The sequence below is a fragment of the Nymphalis io genome, chromosome 11, assembly GCF_905147045.1.
Source record: "Nymphalis io chromosome 11, ilAglIoxx1.1, whole genome shotgun sequence".
In the NCBI taxonomy this organism is placed as follows: domain Eukaryota; kingdom Metazoa; phylum Arthropoda; class Insecta; order Lepidoptera; family Nymphalidae; genus Nymphalis; species Nymphalis io.
In genome coordinates this window covers 2799223-2822416 of record NC_065898.1, presented here as the reverse complement: position 1 = coordinate 2822416, position 23194 = coordinate 2799223, and the positions used below count along the sequence as shown (strand labels likewise).

The following is a 23194-nucleotide window of genomic DNA, read 5'->3' as shown; positions in this document are numbered from 1 at the left end:
TTTTTTTGCCAGGATCATTAATCGGGCATAGTGTGCGGACAACTTATACTTAAAATTTATTGAAAGCTTATGAACTTATAATACAAATATGTAATATGTTTGTATTAAGTTCGATCAGGTTTTATATTAAATACATTAAAGGAAACCTTATTATTTTTTTTGTCATAATTCGTTGAAACAATTATCATTAGTTTTAAAATGATGCCTTGTGAAGAGTAAAAATATTTACTTTTGTAATAAGTGATGTGCACAACGCAAAAAAAGATTATAGGTGACAGTCATGAGACCCTAGCGTGTATGGCGGTCATTAGGCATATTTAAGGAGTTTGGGTAAAAAAATGGCAACGTAAGTGTTGCACAAAAAATTATACCTGTAAAATATTTTATTGAATTCGAAATTTCTTGGCGGTTACAGAATAACAGCGTTAGTCGTTTCATTCTGTTGAAACGGTTTATTTGAACTTCACATTTATTTAAATTATAACATTATTGCTTAATTATAAAGTTCCTACTTTTTGTTTATTTTTCTTCTACTTTAATAATTTTTTTGGAGCGGTTTTGAAAAAACTTATTTGTTACGGATAACATACGTACATATGTGTTCTCCGACCCACACGGGTCATTCATTAAGGGGGACGAAGTTTCCAGCGCCCCGCTAAGTCGAGCATTGGGCGGCAAAATATATTTTATGCTAACTTATAAAAATTCATTTTATTATTAAACTTATATTGTTATTTATATTTATATATACTTATGTGAATTATCACGAAGGATTTAATAAAAGATAAAAATATAAAAAATAGCTAAACCGAACTTTCGATTACACCGTCAGCGCCAGCGTCCGAAATATTTATTTGAAGTAAAATATTCTACATAAGGACTCCCAAGACTGATTACAAGGTTTCTGTAATCATTTTTTTCATATAGAATAGATAGGCGGACGAGCAAATGGACCGCCTGATGATAAGCGGTCACCACTGCCCATAGACATTGGCATTGAAAGAAATGTTAAACATCGCTTACATCGCCAATGCGCCACCAACCTAGGGAACTAAGATTTTATGTCCCTTGTGTCTGTAATTACACTGGCTCACTCACCCTTCAAACCGGAACGCAACAATACTGTAAAGTACTGCTGTTTTGCGGTAGAATATCTGATGATGGGGTGGTACCTACCCAGACGAGCATCTCATCTTGCGAGATCTCGTGCTACTTCTATGGCGTTGAAGTAAAATCTACGATAAAATTCCACTCAAACTTGGCTGGTTTTAAGATACATCTTAATTTTGCGTGTTTACTGTGGAATGGAAAGTGCTTGCTTAGTGAACGGAAAGTGTTTTCAGCAAAGTTTATGTTTGTTTGTTCGAGATTTTTAGTTTCATTGTAATATTATGAAATCCATTTGTTATCGTGGCTGTATATAATTATTATAATATGCTTAAAATTAGTTATTACCAGTAATAGAAAACAGATGCGTAAAGAATTTTTAATTTATCTTACGTAATGTTTTTAATAAGTTTCTGTTGACTTAACATTCAATTACACCATTAACTTTTAATAAAAATCTTACAAATTGCTTATCATATGCAAGATTAATAACATCGAGAGCTAAGTTGGCCATGTGGCTAAAACATGTGAATCTTAACCGAATTAAGCTTTCAAACCTGGGCAAGTATCACTAGGTTTACTTATGTTTAATACATTAATTTGTACTTAATTCATCTCGACGGTGAAGGACAATAGTTAGTAGGAGAAAATATTAGTAATAATTAACATAACTGTACGCGTGTTTTTTACTATATGTCTCTAGTCTTGTTCATCTATAAATTCATTATAGGTACCTATGCGTATTAATTATGGCAGGGGTAGAGGTAGAATTTGTCACGGTAGCATGCGAAAGCGATCCAGTGGCGCTCCTCGTTAAGACGGAAAGGGTACCGCTGGTTTTGTATTGGGTATTCTGATGTTCGGGGTTCACTCGGCGCCTTGGACACCGGCGAGCCCCACATACCCCCCCCATTGTTCCCGTGGGGGGAACGCTTTTTTCCAGCGTTAAAAAAGGGGTAGAAGTAGAAGAGATATCCCGCGTTTCTACGTGTGAGTAAGGTTTATATTTACTCACGCGTGGCCTTGTGGTGTACTGTCAATACTATTTTTTTAAATTCATTTAAAAAAATCTGGCGGAATCGAGTTCTATATAATCAAACAACATTCCGTTTTTTTGTTCAAATTCTACAAATGTAATTTATATAATAAATTAGCTTGGATACATATTTTGTTAATAAAAATATTTTTTGAATAAGAAGAAAATAGAATAAATTTTAGGAATTATTCTACAATTGTTATTCCAAGAAAGATATCTTATAATTTCCGACAACACAGGAAGTTCGGTTTCACGGTCGATTAAGAACGGAGTTAAGACGGGGAGATAAGCCACTTTTTACGGATTTTACGTAACACTTTCGTTTGCACTTCGAAGGCATGACAAAATAATAAGTCGCGCTGTGTTATGAACTAAACGCTAGAAAACGCCTTGTCACCTTAACAATAATTTTTTCTGTCTTATTTTTAGTATTTGTTTTTATATATATATATATATATATATATATATATATATATATATATATATATATATATATATATGTATATATGTATATAATAAGGCTACTACATGATTAATTTTATTTATAAAATATAGGTTATATTAAACGCCTTGTCACCTTAACAATAATTTTTTCTGTCTTATGTTTAGTATTTGTTTTTATATATATATATATATATATATATATATCTATATATATATATATATATATATATATATAATAAGGCTACTACATGATTAATTTTATTTATAAAATATAGGTTATATTAAAACGCCATCGGTTAACCTAAGGGAGTGAAGAAGCGCTTGAAGAAAAAGGAAATCATATCAAACCAAATCATTAAAAAAACAAAACGAGTTAATTTTATTTTTTTCTGCTATTTTCAAAAGCGACTTTAAATTTTATTTTTTGGAGACTTATTTAAAGGAATATTAATTTAAATAAGTACCTATTTGTTGTTGAGTAACTTGTACCACACGCAATATCGTATTGCCACGGGTCGTCGGTTCGCGGCGGGCCGAGACCGATACCGGAGCGGTAGATAACGATTTGCGGTGAGAGCTCGCTTTCTGCGAGGCTTTGTTTATTACTGACTATTGTCTACGTTTTAATATAATGACTGCGATTATCTGTAATGTATGCTGGTTGGCACGATTGTGGGTTACGGTCGCGGTAATGTTAATGTTCAATTATTATTTTCTAATCAACGTTGACATTGTTTTTTCATACATGTATTATATACATCGATTATTTTTGTTGAATTTGATGAAAAATGATCTCACGTTTTGTTCATTTTTGTATAACGTAGTAGAGTAAGCGAATTATTGTCTATGAATATCGTTAAGTGCTGAAACTTTGGTACTATTAAAACAATAATACTTAAAAAACAGGGTTTTCGTTATTATTATCGTTACAATATATTCACAATATTTGATATCCTCGAGTTTAAAGTTTACAGTGCTTACATTCGATGGGAATAATTACGTTAAGCCTTTGATCCCGCGCCTAAACTGCAAAATTGTCGTATTTTTCATTGTAGGTACAGGTAGGCTTATATAAAACATTTCTTTGCTATCATTATAATTGCGTTGAACTTGTCACAACAAACAATTATGGTGAAATCTATTTAGGAATTATGTTAACAAATGTTTATTTGTTTAATCAAATCACTACAATACAATGCAATAACTTTATAGGAGCAGTTTAACTCTTTCTTTTAAAGTAAATACAGCTTTTAATATAGATTTAGTTTTTAAAATTATTAATACATCTCTTCCTTGAAATTCTGTCACATACTCCCCCCCTCTTATAGAGGATGTAAAACCTTTTTCTAGCAGTGGGACAATTACGTGACCTACAATAATGAAATAAATTATAGAAAATAAAACTCAACCTTATGTTCGTTGCGTTTATTCAAAACAAATATTACAAAGAAAGCCATACAGGCTGACCGAGATTACAGAAAAAAAAAAACTTAAATATAAAAAAAAACAATATTAGTAACAAAGGATAAGGGAAATAATTATTTGTACTTGTCAGTATGGCACCAAATTATTATTTAAAAATCAGACACATTACATTCGTACCATATTTACAAAAACCATAATCACAATAATAATTTACATAGTATATTCCAATGGAAGAATTAAACGCAAATAAACAATTTAGACCTTGAATTAACGTTACACCATTGGTCGAGATCTTTAATTGTCTATGGTATACAATATTGATTCGTGAAAAATTGCGTTATTTATGAATGTCGGCGAAATTGTCATCGGAAATTTAGAATTAGAACTCGGAATTAAGTGGAACAGTGTCGTTTTGAAAATAACAGATTGATCAAGAACTGTTTGTAGTGCACAATATGGCAGAGCAAATCCCGTAGATTATGTACGTCAAAGGTTTGTTTATCTCGACTCTTCTTGCCATTCGAATAGGCTATGGTCAATTTAAGTACATAAAAATGACGCTTGTATATTATGTAGCACCATCTAAAGGGTTTATTATTAAATTATAACACCCATGTAGGAAAACTCAATGTTCGTATTAATAATGACAACTTTAGAACTATTCTGTAAGAACTAAATCATCGTAGAATGCTATCGTGAAATGTCGGAATGAGATTTGCGACATTGACTATGATAATTTTAATATAATAATAATAATATCCTGGGAAATTATTCACACACGGCCATCTGATCCCAAAGTAAACAGAGCTTGTACTACGGAAACCAGACAACTGATATACTACACATACTACTTTTCTTTTGTAAATACAAACTTATATATATAATTACACCCAGACTCGGGACAAACAGAAATGTTCATGCACACAAATGTCTGTCCTGTGTTGGAATCGAACCCATAACCACGCCAACCGGCCCGTCAAACATTTAAAGAATACACGCATCAGTAGTGCAATTCTGTAAGAACTCACTTCATCACTCACCCGTGAAATGTTGACAACCGACTTATGGTGATATACTATTTTGATGCGTGCATTCTTAAATTTGTCTTAATTATTATGGCCAATGTCGCATATCACTTTCTGAAATTACACGACCCTTTTCTGCGTTGAGTTACGAGTTACAGAATAGCGTACGATATATAGTGACATACGAAACGGCCTTACTAATTACATGCTATTTAGCGGATGTTAAATTAAACACTGAACCTCTCTTTCTGAAACCATTGATTTGACATTCGAAAGAAGAATACACAACATTGTTTCAATAATCATCGCCTAAGCAAAATTAATAGATAGAGCCGTAACGTGTTATTCTTAAGTACTTTTATAATTCCAATACTAGAAGATTCAGTTTTGAGAAGTCATCAAACTTTCATGTTCTTTCTTATTAATGTAATTTTAATAAGAATAAGTCTTACTTATAAACGTTGCTTAGCGGTTGTTTAGTTAAATACTGATTTCTCTCTTTCTCTCATTATTGACTTGACATTTGAAAGAAGAAGACACAACATTGTTTAACTAATAACACGATAAATGACGTTTATAATAGATAATAAATAAGACCATCAATGTCTCTTTGTTCGACCAGTATTCGTTGTATTGCCAGCGTATAAAATTAATAAAAATAAAGTAATATCGAAAAGTTATTTACAAAAATTTTACTAAATTTAAAATTAATATAGTATTTTCATTATGGTTAAAGTTAATTTAAAAAGTAATAATAAAAAAAATGTGACCTTCAGTTTGGTTCACAATATATATATTAAAATACAACACAAATATATAAAAAAAGTGAATACAGTTAAAGAAAAATTAAAATATAGGCCATGTAATAGAATATAGTAAAAGTTAAGTTGTTCATTTGACATAACTGTTGCCAAACTTCGTAAAGAAAATCCAAAACACCACGAAAACGATGGTGAAATTTACTTCACAATAAAGATTGATATTTATTTATCTGACTACCCGCGCCAACTTCGTTTGGAAGAATTAAAACGTTTACATTGAAGGGCAAACACTCAAAACTCTTGTCTTTTTTTGGGTCAGGAACTTTCGTGGGCGTACGTAGAACAACTCGTAAAAGTTTAATCACAATCGGGTGAATTGTTTATTAACTCATAGCGGACAAACATACAAACATTAATTTTATTTATGAATATATAACTATGGATAATCGTGACACAAATGTGCGCTTAATTGATAATAAAGCCAGTAGATACAGTTAATATGTGGGACGACGAGCCCGTAACAACATTTCACAAAGATCTCGTAAGTGGATTATATAAAAAACTGTCAAACGGTCACACGAAAAACTTTCGACAATCAAGTCAGATGTCCAGGTGACTGGACGATATCAAATGCAAATAAATATTTATATTACAAATGGATACCATATCTCGATCCATTTTAATTGAATGAAAGTATATTGTGATGCTGTCTGGTAATAATAATGCTGGCACATTAAAAAAACATTCAAAAAACTGTCAACCGAAATCAACGACCTTTATCAACCATAATTGAGAACAATCCAAGGTCCTCAAATGCCTGATATATATTCACATCCGTTTGTTCGTTTATAATCGATTGCAATGTCACGTTCCACTTTCAATATTGACTTTTATAGACGAATCATTGAATGACTTGTATATTTTTGGTACCATTCTTGGTCCCAAAAAAAATCTTTCAAAGGAGTTTCTACTTCCAACTCCAACGTAATAATATTTTACATTGTGTACGATTATGTACGATTAAAATAAATAAATACACTTGGAAGCTAATTAAATATGACCAAGGGGATGATTCAAAAAATGACAGAATTAAAGCAAATATTTCAACGAATACTGACCAATTTTCGAAATAGTAAAGTACACAAAAAAAATATTTTATTTTTAAGATATACACTTTGTAGAACATTCATCTAATTAGGAGTTATTTACCAACAAACAGTATTTTTATTAAAGAATAATAGCAGCGCCCGTTTTTAAAGGACTTACTAATATTCTTATTTACCCTCCAATTAAGTGTACGATGTGTCAGGAGTGGGAACAACAATAACCGAAGACTGACTCTTCGATCGAACCGAGCTTATTAAAAAATTAATTATTTCGATTATGATGAAGACATTTCAATTTTTTTTTACTGATTGACTGACTATGGTATTAATTATTAATTGGTATTTAACTTAACAATTTATTTATAATTTATTTTTTACTTTTAAATTCTGAATCTGGAAATGTTATTACATTTGTAATTGACGTGTATATTAGATGTTTTATTATTGTTATATATATTGTTATTAGTTTATTTATAATTGCTTTGTATGTATGTTGGAAGTATGGTTTATTATTTAAGCAACCTAATTTCACAGCTCATGTTTAATTTGGCATATTTTAACCGATCATATTTTTTATCAAACATTTTTACCCAGCTAGCCTAACGTTAAATTTAAACGTTACGAACGATATCTACATTTTATTTATAGTCGACTCCAATTTACTTGTACTTATTGATAATCTAAGTCAAAATTAGCACCGGTTCTGACAAGAAAATACCCTGAGACGAACCTGTGTAAGAAACTCAAGTTTTTTTTTTAACAATTTTTATTATGACAACGAAATAACCAGGATTGTTTCACCCTTTGCAAAGAGGATAGGATATGAATTGCAACCTTTAAATACCTACTGTTTCTGTCGTTTATAATATACAAACTTTATATATATATATATATATATATATATATATATATATATATATATATATATATATATATATATTATATATAGCCATTTCCTATGGTAGAAAGAGAAAAGATACACAAACAAGTTTAATCTTGATTTTGCATTAATGTTCGAAATTTAAAATATTTCCATGGTATTCCCGAAAAATGGCTTCTTGAATGTTGGCGAAGTTGGTAATGGAATTTTGGAAGTAAATTAAATAGATAAACATAAGTATTTAAGTTGGATCGTGTTGTATTATAAAAATATGTATAATATATTATTTAATCAAGAAATGTTTAAAGTGTACTTACATTGTACATTTACTTGGCGGTACCGCTTGGTGTAAGCCTGGTGGTAGGGCTTTACTGGTGGTAGGGCTTTGTGCAAGCTCGTCTGGGTAGGTACCACCCACTCATCAGATATTCTACCGCAAAACAGCAATACTTGATATTGTTGTGTTCCGGTTTGAAGGGTGAGTGAGCCAGTGTAATTACAGGCACAAGGGACATAAAATCTTAGTTCCCAAGGTTGGTGGCGCATTGGATATGTAAGCGATGGTTGACATTTCTTACAATGCTAATGTCTAAGAGCGTTGGTGACCACTTACCATCAGGTGGCCCATATGCTCGTCCGCCTTCCTATTCTATAAAAAAAAGCCTGTCTGGGTAGGTACTACTCACATGTCACATACTCTACCGCCAAACAGCAATACTTAGTATTGTTTTGTAACTGTTTCGAGGATTAGCAAGCCAGTGTAAGTTCTGGACTTTTTAGTTTCCAAGGTTAATGGCACGTTGGCGACTTAAGCGGTGAATAATTCTTACAGTGCCAATATCGATGGACAGTGGAAACCACTTACAGTGAAAACGCTCATATGCCAGTCTGCCTGGCTATATTTAATAAAGAGCAGACGTACTAGCAAATATGGAATATGTAAATATAAAGTTTTGTTTATCTTTTCTCTTTTTGCCATTGAAATATATAATAAGTATACATTAAATTGAAATTAACTATAAATTTCATTAGCCTTACGAACCCTGACACAACCTTTTATTATCACATATACATTCCACTAATATTAAGATCAATCAACAACCAAAAATCTGTTAAATTTTATGAGCCGTGAAGCAATTTTACTTGACATTAGTCAAGTAAATATTTTTTTTACATCTGTTATTATATAATACATATATAAGCTTCTGTGTCTTTTTTATTTATAATAATAATAATAATAATGTCCTCCAGACCGATTTCGGCCACGGCGGCCAATCTCACGAGCGATTAGCCAACTACGCAGGAGATATTATAGTGAACAAGTGTGTACGCAAACACAGGTGCACTCTCTCTTCCCTCACTCTCATAATCCGATGGGACGGCAATCCGACACGACCGGAAAGAGTTCAGGCGCAGGACCAACGGCTTTACGTGCTTTCCGAGGCACGGGAGTGCACACACTTCCAACTTCCAGACTCCGGGCTGCTACTGAGAATTTTCAGACAGAAAAACCCAATAACTTTTTATTTTGGGAGTATGAATATAATTAAAAAAGGCCAAAATTTCTTTTAAAAAAAGCTCTAAAATATAGATAAATATTACAGTACTATGAATTATAAGTAATTACCAGCAAATGTTAGTTTTAAATCATTCATTCCTTAAGTCTATATCATTCAATATCGATATCTATGGGATTTTTTGCAACTGACAACTCACGAGCGGAAACATCAAGTTACTAACTACTGACAATCACAGATTAAATATAATTTCTAATTAAGCTTACAGATAAAACACCTTACTATATAAATACACAATAGTGTTAAAAACATCGAAGAATATCTTTAAGGTGGGAGATTAGCCACAGACTATAAATACAAATATAATAAGATAAATATTAAATTTGTTAATTATGAAAAATGTTTAAATTCAAAAATAAGATATATATTTATATATAATTTTATTATACTTTAGGATTTAATAGGAACAAACAATATATGTATAATATAAGTATTTATAAAAAATAAAAACAAAATATTTCAACCACGAAATATTATTCCATACTTTCATGGGAAGAGTACCGAGAGTTATGGTAAATAAAGAAACATATTATGCTTAACGTTACAACAACCACAATTATACATTTATACAATATTCTACACTAACATTAAACATGTAATTATTTATTGTATAATTGCTTAGACATAAAGTAGGCCATATGCCATATGTGAAAATTTAAAATATTTTATATCTTGCTTGAAAATGAAAGTCAGATTATATTGAGTAGATTGTCCGAATTAAAACATCTGTAGAACCGCAAAACTATTTTGGTGGTTGTATCCTTTGATGTGCCGCCTAAAACTGAACCTAACACTGACCGGTATTCGCAACAATATCATTTATTATTTAAAGAAAATGAATATCGTGACAATCTTGCTATCTCGCTCACATTCGTTGATACAAAGAATATTAGCCAATATAAGGCATCTTATGCCTTAAGCGATATTGGTTATATGAATATTTTTGTCAAATGATATAATCGGTCAGTGCGAATTATCAAATATTTTAATGCAAGAAAATGCCATATACTTAGTAGTCCATTGACCATTGTGTTTTCTCATCGTAAAGTGGATATATAATTAGAATAGAAAAAACAGAAATTATATGTAACGTCAATATTCGAAAAAATATAATCCTTATTTCATTAAGACCGTTAACAAAGTGTTTACTTGCTATTAATACATTTATAAATACATAACTTAAATTGAACTTAATTACCTTTTATTGTCGCCCTAACGCTTCTAAGTTACTATGATGAGAATCGATTCTGTTCATATTCGCTTTAAATTCTTCTCTCAAGTGAGAAGCTTCGGATTCAAGGTTCTCTCGTTCGGAGGCGATGAAGTCGTCGGAGCCGTTGACGTGGCTCGGCTGCTCATTTTCGGGGTACGACAGGTCGAAGTTTGAAATGGACTTTATTTTGTCTGCCGACTCCAGACCGGAGGCCAGCGACCTCGACGTCACGTTATCTGTTGATAATATTATTTTACATTCAAATTTTAAAAAGTTAAGTAAAATGTGAACAAAATATAAAGTACCGGAGGTATTAGTTAAAATTAAAAGAACACATTACAGTTTTTAGTCAGTAGTCATTTGTTACATAATGTTATTATATGGTACAGTCGACAGAAGTGTATGAAAATAATGAAGTAGACATCTGCTTAAGAAATTTAATATAAATGCATCACGGGGACCAACTCGAAATATTCGTTTTTCAAAACGAATAAAAGCAGAAAAAAATCTACGAAAAATTCAAACGTCAGGATTATATAATGCATGATTGTACAATTAGTTGACATGGATTTCGACATTTCAATGCCTTGAAGAAATGTTATGCTATCTATACAATTAAATAATGTCAATGTTTTCATATAATAACAAATAAACTATTACTATTATTATTTTACGTTATTATCATCAAATGCCATTTCATTATTAATGTGATACATAATTTACTTTTATTTAATAATTTTAATTCATGTTATCGACACTATGCTGGTGTATGTGTTCTCTAGTAATTGGGGATTAATAAATTGTCGCATTAAGCAAATAATTTTAGATTGTTATATGTTGGATCCCTTATTAAGAAATGAAATCAAAATATCTAGCTACGGGTCACGATCACGACAACAATAATTATGAGTTACCCTTTAGTGCGTCTCCCGCCGCGCCGGCCGCGTCCTGCGCGCGCTCCTTGGGCAGCGACGTGGCGCGCGCGCCCACCAGCATGCCCAGCACCCTGCCGGACCGGGGGCTACACTCGGGGCTCAACTCACGGGGCACTACCCACGGGGCACTACACGGGACACTACGCACTCGTGCTGCGTGGTCGCAAGCGCGAGCTCCACAGGCGTTGTTACGTTATGTTACGTCAAATTGGGACCAAATCCAGTAAAACAAATCGAGTGAATTTGTTTATGCAGTGACGTAGGGGTTATGGGAGTGAACTATTCCTTGGATTAAATACAAATAATGACGTCATAATTTTTCATTGGCCAAGTTAAAAATAACGTTTTTTTAATAGAAAGGCAGACCTTCGGAATAGTTCGTCGCCAACTATTCGATATACCGTCTAAGCGCCGCCAACCATACAAACTCATGTTTGTGACTTGTGCAGTACACAGCTGTACCGAGTGTTGTGTGGCAGCAGGTAGGCCAGCGTTGCCGGGGGACGCTGCCGTCCGCCTGCGGCGTGGCGGGTGCGTTACCTGGAGTGGCTGAGGTCGCCGAAGGGCGTATGCGGCGTGGCGGGCACGCTGTGCGCCGTCTCGCACGCCTCCGCCCAGCCCTCCGCCACCAGCGCCTCGCCGACGTCCAGCGAGCCGGCTGGGGATAACCAGAGGAGATTATGTGCCAGCGTCTCAGAGTATTTGTAAAGGAGGTTAAAGGTAATGTTTGGAATACCATTTTTCCTGTAGTTTTCACGCTGCGCTAAAACTAAACAAACGGGTCAAAGGTAACCTATGAGGATGATAATGTACATTTCTAGAAGTCACATTGTTTAGCACTGTTTACTTTTGTATAACAAATCATCAATTAAAATTATTTCAAATTAGAAAAACTTTTTTTTTATATTATAGGTTGGCCGACGAGCATATGGGCCACCTGATGGTAAGTGGTCACCACCGCCCATAGACATTGGCATTGTAAGAAATGTTAACCATCGCTTACTTCGCCAATGCGCCACCAACCTTGGGAACTAAGATGCTATGTCCCTTGTGCCTGTAATTACACTGGCTCACTCACCCTTCAAACCGGAATACAACAATACAAAGTACTGCTATTTTGTGGTAGTATATCTGATGAGTGGGTGGTACCTACCCAGACGGGTACCCTACCACCAGTAAAGTTTTGCTATTACTACTCTAAGACAAAGACAAATGTATACAAACTAAGTCCTATAGAATGTAAAAACGTTTCCATCTTCGCAGCGAAATGAATTATTAAAACAATACAAATACTGAAGTTAACAAATAATCCTTCTTTATATATCATATAAAAGTCGCTTACCGTCGGTGACGTCATACAGCTTGATACCGGGAACCTCCTTCCCCCTATCTCCGACACTCGCCGACGACTTCTTATACGTGCACGTACGAGACACAAGCGCTTTCCATCTTGCTACCTGAAACGATATTCCGTATATATATATTTATTTAAGATCATCCCCCTTATGTATTTATATGTAATAAAAATTCGCAGCTGCATACAAAAAAATCATAAAAACAAAATTTGGCTTTACATTATTTATGTTTAACAATTAAGGTAAAAGTAAGTACAAGACATAAAAAAAATTAAAATAATAATAATAATAATAATTTAAATCAATGGGAGATTATGATTTATTGGATTGCTAGCTTATAATAGGTGTGGTACCTGCACGAGTTCTTCGAATCGTTCCACTGCCTGCGGATGCCAGCGAGTCTGTTGGTTCACTGGACGTACACCCGCCAGGAAACACTCCATCGCCTGAGATCACGATATAGTATACTAGACAGTCTTATATCAATAACATTCTTAAGGCTTTTATGGAATTTATGTAACCCAGTGGTAAAAGGAGAGTTGGCAGATTAAAATAATGATTAACCGTTAATTATAACGAATAAGTAATTTTTTTACAGTAACTATTTTTAATTTTTATTTATATTTATTTAAGGCTTTAATGTAAATAATTATGTAATGCTTCTATTATATATTGAATAAATATTTTGACAAATCACATTTATTCTTTAATAGTTCACTGTCAAATGGACATCCGTGTGCTCCTTGATAATAGTCTCAATTAAAGTCTCAATTTTTTAGTTTGACATTGAAGAAACATAATTTCAATAGTGGCACTCTTGAAAATGGTCAGTTTGAATTTGAGTGAGCGAAAAACAATATAGCCGCTATCGCTGACACGTTTTTCTACATATATATATATATATATCAGTAGCCGTTCGGATTACGAAAAATAGCCTTTTTTTAATGCTGGAAAAACGCGTTACGCGTTTCGCCTACGGGTACAGTGGGGGGGGGGGGGGGGGGTATGTCTCGTCGATGTCCAAGGCGCCGAGTGCGTCCCGAACATCGGAACACCGACTAAAAAACCAGCGTTACCCTTTCCGTCTTAATGAGGAGCGAAACGGGATCGCTTTCGCATGCTACCGTGACGCTCTGACGGATACGAAAAATAGCCTGCCTATGTCATAGATGTGAGTAACGAGAAAAAAATGGTCATCGATCATATGCGATACTGGTTGGTATTGTTTTATATATTATTAATTTTAAATTATTTAATTTTGCCAATGACCTAAGGTTCAGAGGTTTAGCCGGGAAAGCGTAACAGACAAACAAGATTTAGAATATAAGTGTAGATTGATCATTTAATCTTTTCATTTGTTATGAATAAAATGAATATAAAATATATAATTTATACCAGACCAGTTCTAATGATTTTCATTAAACGAATACCTGAAATCGGAGACGCAGTAAGTCCGCTCGAAGTTCGCACAGTTCGTGTGTCGCCACGTACTCGCTGTCGCCATAGTCCAAGAAGAATAAGTCTGCGACCTGAGTAATCAAGAATATGAGTCAAATTCAAACGAATTATTAAATTAAAAAATTTGTGCAGACTCACATGTGATGTTTACTTTATACATCAGAGTAACATAAAAAGTTAGTCCGATTCTTTGTTTATGTACATAAGTTTTTTTTAATTGAATTAAATAGGCAGATTGGCAGATGGCACTGCCAGCCACATGGTAAGTGGCTACCCACAGATATTGTTATTGTAATAATATTTCACTATCCCTTTCAAACCGGGACACAACAATATTACCCGGACGCCGAGCGTACGTGTGCGTTAGGTACCTGCTGCGTGGCGTCGAACTCGTTGGGGCGCAGGTCCATGACGCGCGCGCGGTACCAGCGCCCGTCGTGGCGGAACACGGCCGCCACCACCTGCCCCACCGACACCTTCTCCAACTGACACAACAATTTCAATGTTATCCCCTAAACACCGATATATCCTTATCGAAAATAATGAGTCAAGTGTAAATGTCAAATTAATGAAATTTAATCAATAGTGTATCGTGTACCTAAAAAGGTTTTATAGAGACAATAATTGAAATGCCTACCTGAAATAACAATCGGAAATGAATATCACATCGTGAAAAATGCATAACTACTACAGCAAATCGCATGGAATACATAAATCTAATACGTATGTAATAGGTATTTAACCTGAATTATACTTACGGCATGATTAGCGCGATTCTCCTTATTTCCGTAATATTCAGTCATGTGGGCAACTAAATCGTCGAGCTGGGCAACTTGTGGCCCGACAAATTGTACCCAGAAACGAGATGGCGACGACGACGCCGACACGTAAACTTCGATCGACGCACTTGATGGTTCTGACGAAGTTTAACATTTATTTAATATATAAAGCAGTATACTTTATTTAATTATTAGCTGCTCTACGCGGCTGCATCCGAGGTATAAGTTACTGACCCCTAGGGTCGTTACCTGATGTTATAAAGTCTATATCCTTTTCCAATAAATAGATAGGCTAACGCAAAAAGGTTTCATGTATCAGTTAAGTCGACTATGAGATCAGTCAGTACAAGCAAACAAACAAAGAAACTCTTCAATCTATCTTCTTACATAAATATATTTTTTTATTAAAATTGTTTGTTAATGTTAAATGTATTTCAAAGAGAACGATAAATTATAATTAACAATATCCCAAGATTGGCAGATTTGTTTTACAAGAATAACATACCAACGTAAGACATAAGGTTTACGAAAGTCAACTAGTAATATTTTCCTGTAAATAGTTGTTTAATTAATCTTACCAAATATTTGAAATTGCTAGATAATTTATTTATACTTATCGCACCAACACACACGCACGAACAACACACACAATGAACGCACCCATACAGCCATACAAATTACCATCACCACCGAACACGAAAACAAACCCCCAAACTTAATAATAATATATTTCTACTACTTGTACTTCAACAACGATACGCCTGAATCAGTTTTTGATAATCATATAATCAGTAGCATTAATATTTTAAAAAGTATACCATTTAAAATCAGAACGAAATCTATCAGTGTTGAAACATTAAAAAAAACATCGTATCCGTAAGCATAAGACAAAACCCTTTTATAAAAAAAATACACACACACACACACACGTGAATAAGAAAAATGACAAATATATAATTATTTATATAGTTGGTTAGTTTACAAAAATCAAACCGATTAAATTCCAAAACTTCTGTTAGCCATAACGAAATCTACTAGGTACTAGCATTAATCAGATTTACATTCTGGCCTTCGATCTGCTTCTTGAGGTACATACTCCTAAAAATATAATATCCTCCTGACCGTTTTCTGTCACGGAAGCCATCCTCAAGGGAGACTGGCCAACTGCGCAAGTTATTACGTTGCACAAGTAAGGAGTACACTCTAAAGTCACGTTGTCATGCACCTTTTCAGTCGTGTAGGATTGCCGTCGTATTGCATGATGGCTGTGGTCTCCTATAAACGCCATCGGCCCGCTCATAACTCATAATTGTGGTCTATTTCACACGCTGAAGCGGCTTTGGACGTCGTATATCGGTTCATTCGTTGCGGGAAGAAACGTTATTTTCTTAATTATCAGCATGTCGCCAAAACTAGGTTATATATGGTTTCAAAGTTTATATGTACTGGTAAATGAAAAACCCTAAAAACTTTAGCCAAAATGCCAAATACACTTTCGACAATTCATCAAGATCTTTTCTGAAGTTAAATTGTCTTCTTTAACTACTCTCCAGGTTCTGAGAAAAGTGATAGGGTTTTATAAGACGTGATATTATAAATCCACCATCGTCTACAAAAAATGGGTTAATAATACATACATATATACCGTGACAGGTAATAGAATGTCTGATGGAAATGGGAAAGTTCCATCGTTTATTTGTTTGCTTATAGGGCCTATAGTACTTTAGGTAAGCGCGCTTTTTTTTTTATTTAGACCGTAGACAAGACTGTAGTCTAGGTATAGTTTTAAAAAAAAAAGTTCGTATAAGGTCGTCTTTTGCCTAAAATAACACAAGCACCGTAAATAGTGTTGCACGCGATCACTTCGCATCGACTACCGTACAAGACTTATTTCGCCCTTCAGATTTTTTTTTTTTACACTTAATAGGCAATTGTTTTACCGTAGACTTGCCTGATCTTAAGCATCGACACGGTCTAAGATGTAGCCCGCTTGCCTAAAAGAAACCTGTTCACTCTGGATTTAAATTAATATTAATATATTAGATTATTAACCGCTGGCGTTGTGCCTAGCGTTAAGACATCGATTGAAAGTTGTACGCTAAAATCCGACGTTACGTATAGCATTTAATAGGACACCGTAGCCTAAGAGAGCGATGGAGTACATCTGTGTTTGTGTGCGCACTTGAGAATATAATATGTTATATACATAAAGCCGAGATGACCTAGTGGTTAGAACGCGTGAATCTTAACCGATGATCGTTGGTTCAAACCCGAGCAGGCACCACTGAATTTTCATATGTTTAATTTGTGCGTATAATTCATCTCGTGCTTGACGGTGAAGGAAAACACCGTGAGGAAACCTGCATGTGTCTAATTTCATTGAAATTATATCACATGTGTTTTCTATAAACTCGCAGTGGAGCAGCGTGGTGGAATAAGCTCTAAACCATCAGGGCATCAACAGGCTGTTACTGTATACTGTATATATGTTGCAGAAGCCGAGGTAGTTTGTATAATTTGTTCCTACGACATGGTCAGTGTGCACGTGCGGTACGGTCGAGTGTTCTCAATACAATAATTGTAGCTGTCAAAGTGACTTATGTCACTGTTAGTGTTGCCATTAGTCGTACACGAGTCAAAACTAAGACTATATTTAATTACTATTTATTATCTAACATATATGTGTTATTTAGTCTCTTTGAGAATGACCGACGTCACCGTGGTCAGCAGAACGTCACAACAAATGGATATAGTTTAGAAACTGACCATCATAATTATAGTATTATAGTTGTAGCTATAAAAATACTTTAATAAACAGACAACATTTTTTCAAGTATTTCGCTCAAATGGAATAATATTTACAATACAAAATTAAGTTTATTTTCTTAAATAAATGCACCCTAAAGTTTTTAGCTACTGGTACGTCACAATTACAATCCCGTATGTAATATCTTATATAGCTTACTTACGCTGCTTGTAATAAAATAATGGAAGTAAATCTTCATCATCTAGAAATAAAACCATGCCTGGTCATATTTGTTTAATGAATTTTGGATTTACTATAACATTTTAAAGATAAATGAACGCATTTAAAAAAAGGCAATTCTGAATAAGATCTTAAATTAGATTACTGTTTTATGAATTTGTGGTATAAAAAATACATATTTTTTTTTCGAAAAATTAACTTTTCTCTTTTATTTTAATTGGTTTATTATATATAGCTGATTCTACTACAAGTAATTAAATATTAGCTTTAAACCTATCAATTATTTGGATCTAATACAATAATTTATAAAACCGCTTCAAATAAAACCTACTCTTGGTATCAAATAATAAAATGGAATCAACGCTATTGAAAATAATACAAAATCGGGCTAGCTTAATAATAATTGCAGTTAATGAATAATATCGATCACAAGGAGTACTTCTAAGCGTGCATGCTGTTAGCTTACCAGTCCTGCGCCTGGCATGCGTGACGTCACCTGTGGAGTCCGGCGTGAGCGGGGCGGGCGGGGCGTGCGGGGGGGTCGACACGCGCGGACTGCGCTTGGCCTGCTCCATCTCACGTCGGCATCTTTCTTGTTCCACCTATGTAATAGCATTTTTTTTATATAGAATTGGTTAGCGGATGAGCAAATGGGCCACCTGATGGTAAGTGGTCACCACCGCCCATAGACAATGACATTGAAAGAAATCTTAACCATCGCTTACATCGCCAATGCGCCATCCCCCTTGGGAACTAAGATGTTAAGTCCCTTGTGCTTGTAATTACACTGGCTCACTCACCCTTCAAACCGGAACACAACAATACAAAGTACTACTGTTTTGCGGTAGAATATCTGATGAGTGGGTGGTACCTACCCAGACGAGCTTGTACAAAGCCTTAACACCAGTAATCAATTCAAAGACAAAACAGGTAAATTTAGACCATAGCCACATACTTACTGTATCCATTATTATATATTGTATTTTTTCTGGGGTCAAAGGTCAAGAGGCAATTTATAATATTAAAGTGTAGTGTAATACAGATAAGTGCAAAAATGAAATACATATATAATAAACTTACACATTCCTCAATAAGCCCTTTAGCAACGTGTATCTGCTCAGCAGTACCACGGAACACTATATTCCTCTGTGCGCTCAAATCTGCCCCCCTCTCACCCTCTATCTTAACACGGGCACCGCTGCGGTGACTTATTTCGTTTATTTTTTCACCGCCAATACCTTTAAGAAATATTCCAAAGAATTAAATTATTATTGTTGATTTACAATGAATTTAAAAATTAAATAATACAGTTAAGAGTATTTTTGTTGCAGTTACCGCTTGTAAATTTTTGTCATTAACTTGTGTGCGTGTGACTGCCTTTGTGTGTGTAATCATAACTACATTAGTCTAGCCAATTAAAGTAAACATCTTGACTCTTTTTCATTTTTATATATTGATTATTATAATTAGTGTTCTAAGCACAGGAAATTTCAAGTAAGAAGATTGCAATAATATGTAATTTTATTTTTACACGTCTTTCAAAACTTGCAGTCTAATTTTGTTTTATAACAAATATGTATATTAATATACAGATTACACAAAAAAATTAAATTAAATGCTGTTATCATAATTTAAAGTGGATCGTAATATTTAAAGATTTTCAAATAAAGGACTATTCTATCTTAATCTATAGCATTAATATTTTTTAATATAGTAAATATAACAAGTTTTACTAATTTAATTTGAATTTGAGATTCATTATCAGGGACCTTTTTTTATAGATTAAATTATAAATGTTTAAAAATATTCAATAAAGCCATTTAGTCAGTTTTCATTTAATATATTTTAATAAGTTTATTTATCAACTTATAATATAAATTTATAAAAAAAAATCTCACCAATAATTCTGCCACAAGCCCAGCCCGGTACAGACATAGAATTCTCAACAATGATTGGTTGTTGTTTGATGAAATCATGCACCATAGTCTCTGCAATTTGTGAAGCATGACTTTGACCTCGAATAATGCAAACATCATATTCTTTTTCACTAAATTTCTTGAAATGAATGGTTGCACCCGACTTATCCTCTATTTGCTTTACATTTGCGCCATTTCGACCTGTAATTCAAAGAAAAGAGTTCAATAAAAATATATTTTTCTATTATATACATTTGCACACAACACATTCTCCTCAAAAGGGAGAGGAGAAATTAGCCCAACAGTGGAATATTAACAGGCTGTTACTGTACTGTACTGCACACAACACAAATATACGATAATAATACAATTATTGCAAGCAGGCTGGATGGTACACAGTACATAAGTGTATTCATTACAGTTAAGAGTAACCGATCTATTTTATTGTGCTTACTTTTTGATTTATTAATTTAATATGATTCAATTAACTTTGTTATTATATTACAGTTTTTTTTAATTCATTTATATACAAGATACTATACTAAAAAATATACCAGATACTATAAAATTATGTACATCATTTTTTTTTTATTTACCAAGATTAAATACATGTCAATATTTGCTTTTTAAATTAACTTCTGCAGATAATATGGCATAAATATCACAAATAACGACATTCTGTCGAGGTTAGCGGATACTTGAAGTTACAGCAAAGATTGACACATCTAATTTGCACTGAAATTTAATATGCAAGGCCGTCATAAAATAAAATAACCAAGTCAAGTATAGAATATCATACTGTGACAGGTAGAATAGATGTAGCCTTGACACAAAAGAAGAAATAATTGTGTAAATGTAACCTCGGATTTAAAAATCTTTAAAAATTTCTGCTATTTAATATATCAATACAAAGTTACACATAATTAACATTTTATTGCAATCATAAGGGACATAACATATTCAAGCCCATAATAATTGGCCTGCAATGTAAATAGGTTGTAAAAAAGTTTTCTATATATTAGAATGACAATATCTTTGTACAGAAATAACAACTAAGAATCAGGTGCTGGTCAGGTATTGGATTATATATTTAAGGCAAAGCTGTAAATTTAAATGTAAAGTAACTAATAAAGTGTAGTTTCCATTAAAAGTCTGCATTTAGAATAAAAATCATATTTTAGAGGATGTGTGTGTACAAGCAATTGCGACTCAGTCATTCTTATAAGCCAGGAATACAAAATAATAAAATAAATATGATAAACAATTGAAAGTACTTACCAATTAAAGCAGGGACAATGCTCTTGGGTACTTGCACCTCAATAAAATTAAATTTTGTTGATCTTACTGGTTTGCTGTCATTTTCCTCTTCCTTTTTAAATACATAATACACTACAAATGCTGTAACAGTAACCAGAGAGAACCCGAGGGCCACTGGTACCAGTAACTTGTTATTGAATGGCATCTTCTGAAATTAAATTTTGATATTTTAGTAATGCAGTCAATGATAGTAAGAATATAGAAATATTTTTACAATAAAGCAAATTTGATTTCCTTTAAGCCATTTTTTTCCTTCTCTGGCGTGTATCTACGATTAAACTAAAAATTCCTATGTACTCTTTAAGCCGTTTAAGACTATATAAATAAAATTATTACCTATAAGATCCGATTCAGAGTTCAAAGTTTAAATTCATGACATAAAAGTTCTGGATAATACAGAAGAGACTACTGGCGAATAAAAACCGCGTTAAAAATAACAAGATTAATTTACGAGCAAGACTTTTTTTATCAAATAATAGCAAATGTAAATAAATACAGAGATAATGATATAATGATCTATTACCAGATATGACATAATGAAAGTTACTTCACATGTAATATGACACCTGATAGATACAAAATAGAAAAAAAAACGACATACCTTAACCTTTTGTTGCTAGGCACTATGAAACAGAATAATTAGATATCGGTTAATTCAATTTGAAATATTTTTTACAAAACAAAATATTATTTGCAATTCCGTATCTATTCAAAGAACACCACAATTTTTTTAAGCACAGATAATAGTAAATGTCAAATTCGACGACAGCTTATGTTGCAAGCTTGCAACTGAAAGTAAATAACTCTTCAGCCTCTTGCTATATAAACATTAATTGTCAATTCATAGAAAGTTAGATTTAGTTGAACGCTTAGTTAAAAAATAAATAATAAATGATTATTTTATTTTTCTCTTACACTTTATAAAAAGATGAAACAAATATTAAAAGATATATCAATATTTTCAGTAGCTCTTCATAATTAATAATAATAACAATATCCTGGGAAATTTTTCACACACGGCCATCTGATCCCAAATTAAGCTTGTACAGAGCTTGTACTAAGTAAATCAGACAACTCATATACTACATATACTATTTTTCTTTTGTAAATACATACTTATAAAGACACCCAGACTCAGGACAAACAGACATGTTCATTCACACAAATATCTTTCCTGGGTGGGAATCGAACTCACAACCTTCGGCGTGAAAGGCAAAGGCAAGCATCCGCCAACCACGCCAACCAGCTCGTCAATTAATATACTTTGAGTCAGTATTGAGATTGAATATTCCTACTTTTTACATGTAAAATGTCATTGCAGTATTCATTAAAATAAACTTTATTATAAAACGATAAACAATACCACCTCATCAACTCTTTTTAAATTATTAATAAGCCACCGGTCCCGGCTCGGCACGGGTCAAATTAGGGTCTAAGCTCAAAATAAAAACTTTATATCGTAATATATAATACTGTTATTGCAGTAAAAGTGGTGCGGTGCTATGCTCTTTTTTGGATTACAGTTAGTTTCACTTCAAAAACACTTCTCCAGTACCAAATATGATTTATTGTTGACAGTGGCCCGTGAGCCAACATCAACTTTATATTGGCAGTGTTATTTTATTTGGATACCAATTAAATATAAAAAAAAACTAATGTATTGACATGTATAATTTTTATTATTATTATTATTTAGTCTACAAAACTGACTACAATTATACAATAAACAATGACATACAGTAATACATTTAACATGCTTATATGAGGGTTAAAAAATATGTTAAAATTACTTACTAACATTTTAAGAATATCAATCAATCAACAGCCAATCATTGTCCACTGCTGAACATAGGCCTCTCTCAAGGTGCGCCAAA

The 23194-nt window shown here is 33.1% G+C and overlaps 2 protein-coding genes across 6 annotated transcripts in view; both read right to left on the bottom strand.

Moving 5' to 3' along the window:
- Positions 1–23194, bottom strand: part of LOC126771694 (uncharacterized) — a 207146-nt gene that overhangs the window by 19265 nt on the left and 164687 nt on the right. The gene's annotated exons all lie outside the window — the stretch shown is intronic.
- Positions 8448–22067, bottom strand: LOC126771599 (tudor and KH domain-containing protein homolog). Of its 5 annotated transcripts, none has more exons than XM_050491576.1 (13): positions 21922–22067; positions 21282–21468; positions 19986–20204; positions 19168–19325; positions 18554–18689; positions 15081–15238; positions 14694–14807; positions 14295–14393; positions 13218–13310; positions 12852–12966; positions 12050–12167; positions 11489–11580; positions 8448–10810 (listed from the first exon to the last, which is right to left on the bottom strand). In XM_050491576.1, exons 2-13 carry the CDS (start codon positions 21463–21465, stop codon positions 10563–10565), a joined length of 1734 nt encoding a protein of 577 aa, XP_050347533.1. In that variant the 5' UTR covers positions 21466–21468; positions 21922–22067; the 3' UTR covers positions 8448–10562. The 5 variants fall into 5 exon arrangements, with proteins under 5 accessions (XP_050347533.1, XP_050347532.1, XP_050347536.1 ...); XM_050491575.1 differs by having other exon boundaries at positions 21918–22038; XM_050491579.1 differs by having other exon boundaries at positions 18584–18689; positions 21918–22038.